The sequence below is a fragment of the Formica exsecta genome, unplaced genomic scaffold (genome assembly GCF_003651465.1).
Source record: "Formica exsecta isolate Colony F162 unplaced genomic scaffold, ASM365146v1 scaffold120, whole genome shotgun sequence".
In the NCBI taxonomy this organism is placed as follows: domain Eukaryota; kingdom Metazoa; phylum Arthropoda; class Insecta; order Hymenoptera; family Formicidae; genus Formica; species Formica exsecta.
Genome location: NW_021848537.1, coordinates 3656390 through 3666488, shown reverse-complemented (window position 1 = coordinate 3666488; position 10099 = coordinate 3656390). Strand labels below are relative to the sequence as shown.

At 39.2% G+C, this 10099-nt stretch overlaps 1 protein-coding gene across 2 annotated transcripts in view; it reads right to left on the bottom strand.

Moving 5' to 3' along the window:
- The window catches only part of LOC115242320 (neuroligin-4, Y-linked), a 126554-nt gene that overhangs the window by 1847 nt on the left and 114608 nt on the right, over positions 1-10099 (bottom strand). Inside the window, exons 4-11 of one of the 2 annotated variants that reach the window (XM_029818537.1) lie at positions 8367-8482; positions 5137-5369; positions 4313-4525; positions 3688-3826; positions 1170-1321; positions 956-1074; positions 594-727; positions 6-513 (exon numbers count right to left, since the gene is read on the bottom strand). In XM_029818537.1, the coding sequence (XP_029674397.1) occupies positions 6-513; positions 594-727; positions 956-1074; positions 1170-1321; positions 3688-3826; positions 4313-4525; positions 5137-5369; positions 8367-8482 (1614 nt within the window). The remainder of the gene's footprint in view (positions 1-5; positions 514-593; positions 728-955; positions 1075-1169; positions 1322-3687; positions 3827-4312; positions 4526-5136; positions 5370-8366; positions 8483-10099) is intronic. The other variant, XM_029818547.1, reaches the window with a different exon arrangement.

The following is a 10099-nucleotide window of genomic DNA, read 5'->3' as shown; positions in this document are numbered from 1 at the left end:
CTGCTGAAGTTGATTGGGACTGATGATGAGATTCTGGCTGGGTTTGCCGGGCTTCGTGTTCTTGGGCGGCGGGGGCGGCATAGGCACGTGACAAGTATTGTTCTGGAGATCGGCGAACTCCGGCGGCGGTATGTGCTGAATGTGATGGCGTTCGGCAGTCTTGGTCTCCAGCTCGCCGCAAATGTTGTTGGGCATCTGGCCATTCTCTTGGCGCTTCTTCGAGCAGCCCTGATGCTGGTGGTTGCTCTTGTCGCGCTGATAATATACCCCGGCGAAGATGAGTACATTCAGGATCAGTAGGCTGCAACCGATCGCGATTGTCACGCTCAGGGCTGTGGAATAAGCCGCAAAACCGTCCTCGGGTTGCGCTGTGGTATCCTCGAAAGCTACGTCGCTGGGCGTGGCCGTCGACACGTTGGACGAGGATCTCTCTATAGAAGTTACCTCCAAAGTGGTTGTTCTCGCGGTTGTTGGCAGTCTCTGAATAAATCTGGGTGGCACCTGGAGAAAATTCTTTTTGAATTTGACTGACTGATTTGTTTTAACAATTATGCAATTAATTAATAATCGTTTCTATAATTTGATTTGAATACCTGTTCCGCATCGAGCAAATGATGCGACCTAGGAACGTCGTCTGAGCCGGGTTTGTGAAGGTCGGGCACTAGGTTTAACCAAAAAGACAGGCGATGAGCCCTGTAGTGATTCTTCAACTTCGACTTGTTGAGTTCTACAAAATGGACAGAAGATGACTTTTTAATCAAAAATTTTAATATAAATACAGTATAATAAATATGTTAATAAAGATACATAAATCACTAGAAATTTCACGATACAAAGATATAGATTTCTAAAAAGAATATTTGATATATCAGTAAATATAAACGCGCGCGAGAAAAGAGCATTCACATTGTTATATAAGAGAAATGAGGATAAAACGTCTCGTACAGAGACTGACCTATGCTCAGATATTTCTTGTGAACGGCCTCGTAGGCGAACCAATCGATATTCTTGACCTTGGTCCTTTCCGGTCTGGAGCCGAGGGGCCCAGGATCGGGAGTGCCCTCGTTCGGATTCCTGGCGGTCGGAAACGATCATTATAATAGCGATTCTCGGCAAAGTTTTTATCATATTTTGCGAGCATCTCTTTTACACTTTATTTTACGACTTACCCGGTGCGTGCGAAGTTTGTCAGATAAAGTATCATGCTCTCGGAGAGCGCTATTTCGGATCTGGTATAATTCTTTGGCCAGTGGGACAAGCCTCCTACCAAAGGTGCCCCGAAAAAATATGGCAGCTCCTCTCCATGAATGCATCCCGGCCTCTATACAACACGCACACATAGTAATTGATTAGAATTATTGTATATAAAATATAGAAACATGAGGAAAAGTAAAATTAAATATATAGATATAAGTGGAGATAAAAACAAAAATAAAAGTAGGAATTTAATTTTGTCCCTGTACATTGCGATTTTTATTTCTATCTCCATATTTTTGTACAATTATAATAATATTTCAATGTACGATTCTTTTAAAAGCATGGAGGATGAAAGCGAAGAATCTCTTAGTCGGCCCGAGATAACTTCGATCTCGCGTTTAAAGGCTCAATCGACTAGTTCAATCGAGGGGTTGACCGGATCGGACTAACCGCGGAATTCAAAAGAATTTTTCCGAGGGCCCTCTTTCGCGCTCGATCATACGAAAGCACTCATGGAATCTCCCGTTGAGATTGTAAAAATGCCTCGGCCGATTCTCCGCAAAGCCGGCATTTGCGCGTCATTTTAACGAGCCTGAGCGTGAAACGTCCTCGAAAAATTCGAATCACGCAAGCTCACTTTTGAGTAACGTGTCTAGAGCTTTAGTTCGGAACCGGCTTTAAAATATGAAATACATAATGGAATAATAATTATCGAATAGTACGGAATTGATGGTTCATATTTCTATGTTATGATTATTGAGTAACAGCAATAATCAAGTTGTAATTATATCATCATTCGTTAAATTTGGAAATAATTACGCTTCGACAAATTAACGTGTATCAATATATTATTACCAATAATCAGTTCTCGTTTTACGATTACCGTTAAGTTATTAATTACGCGGAACGAGAGCAGGTAAATTCTCTTAAAACGCATTAGAAATATCTCAGAGCATCGAGTTCCTCCTAAGATATAGGAATAAGAAACACGTCCGCGTTGTATTGCTAGGAGACGATATCGCGTTTCGTGTGCGACCGAAACGTTTTTCTGCATGCAATCGTAGCAGGCGCAATAAGTTCGTTGCAGCGTTTACGCGCGATCCTTATTCTTCGTTGGCTCTCCGCGATGCGAGACGTGAAAGGGGCGAAAAGAACGGGGGCTTGGCAGGGGGATGAAGGGAGGGCGTGCGCGTTGAACGTTTAATGCACTTTCATTTCGCTGGTTGACGGCAACGGTGATCGCTAGGTCGAGGTGCTAGACGATATTCGTATGCAAAATGCATCGGGTGTAAGGCGCAAAAGGTGCCGGCAGAGAGGAGAGAAAGAGAGAGAGAGAGAGAGGGAGTGCCGTAGTTGGAAGCTGCAGGTGCTTGCGAGGCGAACGTGGAATTTCAAATCCTCTTTCCGCCCGCGCGTTTGGGCTCCCTTTAAAATTGTACCGTTGTTTTTTCGAATTTACGAGGCGGTAGATATGAAGGTGATAATTTATTCAGAAATTTTTTTTTGCGCCTTTCGAGAAGAAGATCGAGGAAAATTTTTATTATATCTTGTAGAAAAAAAAAAGAGAGAGAGAGAGAGAGAGAGAGAGAAACTTTTACATCTTTGAATCCCTCGTACATTCGCGTCGCGTCTTATCCATTCCGCATGTATATGTAAGATGCTTGGATAACTAAAATGTGCTACATGAAGCATCGTTAATATATGCATCAGGAACACATGTTCAGATAATATCTCGAAATTTCGTGCAACGGTAATAACTAGTCTCATCGTCGCGGTGCAATTTTCGAATTTCCCTTCACACATCCGTTTCTTGTTACACAACCTCCAGCAGAGGGCAACGGTGAGAGGGAGAGGAGGAGAGGGATATTGCTAATATATGTAGCATTAATAATCGCGGCACCAAAATTCATTCGAAGTTCGAAACTAGAAGCAGGCAAAAGGAAAGGGATGAGGGAAGCAAGGGGTTGTACGCCTCTCATAAGTTTCTAAAATCAGATATGAACAAGAGTCACCGCCATGCTGCCGCGTTTCCGGTGAATCCTAACTTCCGTCTTGTGTGTGTGTGTGTGTGTGTGTGTAAAATAATTTAATAGATAACTTAAATAAATATGAATAAAATAAAGAATAAACGAGAGCAAAGGTAAACTACTCTTATCTATACTCCGTTATAATTTATTAATGGAATTTTTGATGAATTTAACTGCGATATTTTCATGTATTTAAATTCAATTACGATAAAACCAATATTTTTTGCATAAATAGAGCGCTAGGTTCCATAATTTCAAGAGAAGATTTTATAACAATAATATAAAATATACTGTGTAAATTATATTACAAATATAAATATATATATAATATCAGAGAAATCTTCCTGAATATATGTTTGCACAGATGTCTTTTATTCTCAGGATTTTATAGTGTCTGGAGAGACTTTCAATTTCCTTTTATTCTAGCTTATTCGATAAAATATTTTCTCGGTTTATCACAAACCTGAGGATAGTCTCCAAATTTCGTTTGATAGTCGAAGACGTATAGATAGGAATTTCTATGAGATTGGCTGTGAAGATCCGCAGTTCTCGTCGCTGGGGCGACGACATTCGCATCTCCCAGAGCCTCTAGGGTCTCGTCTCTGAAAAAAAAATTAATAATCCCCTTTCATAATATACTTTGTAATATATTTCAAACATCTCTCGTTCATCAAAAATAAATCTAAAATAGGTGATAAAATTGTAGTTAAAATATGCTTGAGAAATTTAATCTGTATAATTACATCTGTATATAACTAATAATACGCTTTTTTGTAATAATATTGTTATACTACATTATTGCAAAATATATTGTTACACCAATTAAAAAAAAACTTTTAAAATAAAAAAATACGATACAAATTAAAAATAATTTTTAAATAATATGATATATAAAACAAATAATTCGTAAAATAAAGAGTTAGTAGTAAATTAGCAAATAATTAAATATAGAGATGATTTATTTACTGTTAGTGCAACGCATAAATAATTAATAATAATTAATTAGAATAAATATATGACGGTAATTAAAATAAATGAAAGGGTATCGGTTTGAATTTCACTATCAATTAAATTTCTCTAGAATTTACCTAATATTAACGGGATGTTGGACAGGTCGCTCCCAGTCCGTGTACTCGTTTATGATGGTCGCCAGGATCTCTGGCTGATGATACGTATACGTGTTTCGCACGAATTCGCGCAGGATCCTCGTCCTTCTGTCAGCCTCGATCCCATATTGAGCGTCATCGGCGGTTAAGGAAAAATATGCTTCCGAACGAACGACTCCCACCATCAGGTCGTATCTGCAAATTCACGAATTCACCATTTTACGCACTTTTAAGAGTAAAAAAGATGTTCCATGAAATATTAACAAGAGTTCGCAATCTGTAAAACATTTTAGGGCATATAAGTTTCCGTCTCGAAGTATATGAAAAGTTTCCCCGAGATACGAGAAGTTTCTCTTTTAGCCTCAAGACTCTTAGATCCCGCGGTCCTTAAAGAGTCACATTCTTGTCTAATGCAAGACTCTGTTCTGTCACTCATGTTATAAAATATTCGCTGCAGGATAATAGAAAATTTTCGAAAATATGAAAAAAATTAACAATATACATATATGTACAGAAATCTTTAATTTGTAAGAAACTTGGATACTTAGAATCTTTCATCGGCACTTTAGATATGAAAGTTTTTTGGTTCTTGCCAGTTTTTCTGTTTACACGCGAGCGTTCCGTATTTTTCAAACGAAGAATAAGAAAGTTCTCCTGAACATTGTAGGATGCGATTTTATTTTTCTTCGTCGATGGTTCCCCCGCCGGGCAACGATATTGTTTCCCGCGCTATTTATTTTCCCTTGTCTCGAAGCTCGATCTTGCGAGTTATAACGATTGAGACAAAAAGAAAAGTTGAATGATACCTCGACAGTTTTGCCACGACATCCTTCCTCAGAAGGATATTGTTGAGCGTATTGATCGTGTCGACTTGCAGGGTGTAGTCCTGATCCTCGGGATCGCCGGGATCGATTACGACACCGTCTATGCTTGGACCGAAGGCTGGCGCGAACTCTAGTCCTTTAACAGGCACCGACTCCAGTTCGTTCAAGGATACATCCCTCAGGCACCTCAGCAGGTTCTGAGGATCTCCCGTCGCCTGCGACAGAATAAAGCCGTGTTCTATAAATGTGAGAAAAAGAAGTATCAGCGACTCTCGATTGCACAAATATTACGACCAGGAAAAAAATTTCTTTTTGTTATCTGCACCGCTTTTAACACTCAACTTTCCGCGAAGTAAATAAATGGATATAAAATAATCTGGTCCCCTCAATCAAATTATGATAAAATAATAAAATATCGGTAAGATACAGAAAATAATCTTGTAACTGGAATTAATAATTCATACTGCATGGATAACCATGACGTCCAGATAAATAAATGTTTAAAGAAATCATATTCCTCCAATTAATTTCAAGCTGAGATTACTCGAATAAGATATCAATTCTGAGAATTATAAACTTGCATAAATATACACGACGTCAAAAATTTGTAGAACAGACTGTGATTAGTCGATCTGTCGATATTTCGTGCCGAGAGAAAGGTCGACTGCAAACTCTCATTCAATTAAGACCGCGATTTGTGAGACACTGTTGTACATATATATGTAACAACATCGCGCTCGGTAATTTTATCGGGATGAGGGAAGCAATCAGGGGAGCTTTCGGGGGCCCTCGTTGTACGCGGCCAATTTGCACACGCGGTCGAGGTCGCTCGTTTCATCAACGACCGACTCGACATTCGATTGCGGCCAACCCTCCTTTCCTCCCTCTCCCCCTCTCCCTCACCGTCCATTCCCCACGCCGCGTCGGCAGCTGAAAGACGATTACTGGCGCTAAAGCAATTCATTTGCGTACCGCCGAATTAAAGCGAATCGTCGGCGAAGCGCGGTCTTCATCGGTCCAGCACAGTTCCGGACGCGACTGAATTTCGCTGAGCGATGCACGAAAATCTTGTTTACCTTGCCTAAAGTAGGTAGGTAGCCTCGTTAAGGTGCCGGCTCGCGTTCCAACGGTGGGTTACATCCACGGCGGAGAAAATACCGTCGGAAAATGTTGACGCGATATGCGTTAATTCTGGCACGTCTTCCGTCTAAGTTCGGGCCACGTGATTTATCTTTCGCGCGTTAAATACGGTTTATCTCTCGCGTAGAATTCAAGGGAGCAATAACAGAAGAAGGAGAATCGTAGGACATAATATTTTCTTTAGAGAGAATAAATAAATTCTTTATACATTTCTCAAAAGAAAAGGAGAATTCCCGTTTAAGTGAAGCTTTCAAATAAATTAACGAAAAATAAATGCAAGTACGAGAACATTTTTAAGAAATTATTTCTGAAAAGAAAAAATATTAAAAAAAATCGAGGATAAAATCAAATAAATTTCATGAAATATTCTTTTTTCGGTGAATACAATATCGAGGCGGAAAAAAAACTCCGTTATCCGAAAAATACGGTTTACTGTGTCTAAAGGATTCCGAATTGCGGTACGCGATTGAAGGTAACGATTAAACGAGGATTAAGCGCCGATTGTTCCTCGATGTTTCTGAAAGTGCCCCGCGGAAAAAGTGGCCGCGCGCGAAATGGAAATCGAGACCGGGGATTATATTATGCCGTTCGGATCAGCGGACTTGTAGCAGGAATCAATTTTATTTCACCAACCCACCCTTTTTTTCACCCACGCTCCGCCCTCCTTCGTGGGATATTCATGGAGGGGAAAGTTTGAATTGGAAAAACACCGATGAAACCGGGTTATCTTTTATTGCGTTATTTTTGACAGACGAGGACACGAGGACGGGCTTATAGAGGTTTATATCTGGGCTCTTTCGACGACGATCGGGAATATCGTCGCCGGAATTTACAGCGCTGCATATCAATTTCAATAAAGAAGACGTCATGGCGGCTCCCCGCGGTTATAAAGTGGGCCAAGTACGTAATTCACCTTCAATAAAATAGCCGTCAACCGAGGACAACATATTTTTCATGGCGTAGTGTCAGTATTGTATCCTGAGAAGAAGGATAAGAGAAAGAGAGAAGAAAGAAAGGTGCGGAATTATCTGTACGATGATAGAGTGTGTACACGGCGCTTTTTATTGAATTCTGAAATAACGCACGTGCACTTTATTCATTCTTTTTCTTTTTTTATTAACATTGCTTTATATAAAATTAAAATAACGCGAGCGTTCGAGCGATTAAAAAAATTATCAGCTGCAATAAAATAACAGTCTCGCTGCCTTGTTACAGTTATACGTATACGAAAATTTGCATCCGATGCCAATTTGCAATTTGCGAAATTTAGCTTCCCTTCTACTATTGAAAATGCGCGCGCGTGCTCGCCTGTTGGGGCCAATGTATGTCTCGGGTGTATATTAGCTTAATTGAAACGCCCCGTTAATATAATTGGTGTTGCGTAATTAACGCTGTAAAAACATGGACGAGCGGGGTTATTCGCGTATTTGATATTTTAATTTATGTCCATCCGCTCTTACGCAATGGTTGTTACACCGCCGACGATCGGCATTATTGTGAATTATGCGAACAGGCGCTCGAAAACGAGCGAATAAGAATTAACGCAAAGAGAGAAAGAGAAAGAGAGAGAGTGTACGTGCCGAGGTGATGAAATATAACGGGTACGTGTCCTGTCGATCGGTCCTATTCTGTAAACTGATATAAACAAGACGTATCCGAATTCAATGCCGGATTCATCGACGCCCTAGCTGTCTCGTAAAGTTGGAATCTGTTTGAAGCGCTTTCAAATTTTCAAAAAATTTTTCAAAAGCTTAATTCTCCAGTTTCTTCTCAATCAAAATATTTATTAAATTTGATTTAATATTTTTCTTTTAAATTTAATTTACTCTCTCTCTTTATCGAAGTTAATTATAATCAGAATTTATTTTGACGATATTGCTCTCGAGGTAATAATTTTAGTTTTAAATTCTATGTTTAATAGAGAGACGTGTATTTTTTATATCCGTCATACTTTTCAAGCGAAAGATCGACGAGAGAGAGAGAGAGGATGTTGGAAGGGTTAATGAAATTACAGACTGACGCGCGGGATAATTTCGGCGCGATCGGGTGGACATGTGTTTGCTGGTACTCACCGACGAACAATTTAGGTGTTTGGCGACCTGCATGGCGTAATTGGCGGCGCCTCTCACTAACGCCCAGGGTGAAAGTGCACTGCCGGACATCAGGACACCTCGATGGAATAGCAGACCTGCAATCGAGCCCGCCGTTGTTAATAACAGGTACAGTGCACTTTGTAAGGTTCGTTACAAGCCTCAAAAGCGCTCGGGGACTTGGAGCTGACGTCTCAAATTTAAGCGTATAATTTATTCATCTCTTTCATAATAATGATAAATAACAAATACGAATATCTGCTTGACAAAATATCCTTAATGCATCCTACAAAGTGAAATTTTTATTTTGCGCAAACGCTTAAATAGAGATAGGGGTAATTAAGTATTAATAAAAGAATATCTCTCTTCCTTTCCTGAGATCTTGAGATCTCGAGCAACTTTTTCTCCCCTCATTATCCTTCGTAGTTCTAGCGTAACGCAATCTTTGCATCCTTTGCATATTTGGTGTTCCTGGAAATGTTCTACCCTTCGTAAAAATTCTATATCCTGAAATCACCGCATTCGCGAGACGCGATTTCGGAATTCTAGCGTCGTGCGCGCCTCTTCGAAAGGTCTTCGGCTTTATCTCGGGATTCGCAAATCATATCTCGTAATGCAAAAGTGTTTGTTCGCACGGGAAGGGGGAGGGATTATATATCGCGATGCGCAGAATTGAATTTCGAGATGATTTCGAGGTCGATCCCCTTCGCGAACGGAACTACGATATTACCTGAGTAAACGAAATACAATCCGAGTTTCAATGCATAGTAACGCGAATACTCTCATCTCGATCGCTCGATAGATTTATTTCCAATCAACGATTTCCATTACGATGTTATCAGCGATTTCCGTTCTAAAGATGAGGACCAAGAAGGCGCACCAAATGTCGCCACATAAAAAAAGATGTGTAAAAAAAAAGTGTACAGAATGTATAAAAAAGTTGATATATAACGGACTTTTCATGAAATATTGCAAAATGTAAATGAAGAAATTTCTGTAAAAAATATTTAAGTTATACAATTTATATAATTTCATGTCAGCGTTAATTACGTATATCTGTCTGCGCGAGAGAAGATTGATTAATGTAATATACACTTGTATATTACTTACACGCGCGCGTTATTACTGATATATCACTATTAAGTAATTAAAAATAAAAAGAAAAATTAATAATTACGTAAATGAAATCTTGTTCATTTCTCAGGAAAAAGAGCTAATAAAGCATCTCTTTTCATTTCCATTTAATTAAGAGTTTCTACTTTCTACAGAAAGTAAAGAACAATGAAAGAATCGTGGGATTTCTTGTCTCGGTAATAATAATAAGATATGTATTATCTTGGGGCAGCCCCAAAGAGTTGGCCTTGGCTTGGAGCTTATTAGTGATTAATTTTCTCATCACGCGTCGGAAAATTGGACATTACGTAAGAGATGAATAGACAAGAGAGTGCACAGCTTTCGCAGTGCGAAGAAAATTAAGGCAACAGGGAGAACACGACGTGTTGCAAGCTTCCTCGTGTTAGTTGGTCTATTATTTAATACAGAAGACCGGGATAAGTTACTTAATCCCAATCCTGTGAATCGTTAATCTTGATATTTCGAAGATATAAAGTTCCTTCCGCGAAAGATCTTATATATAAAGTATTTCTCTTGACGTAAACTAAAAAGCGTAAAGAAAATTTTATCATATATTTATATATGAATAATTATTTATTATT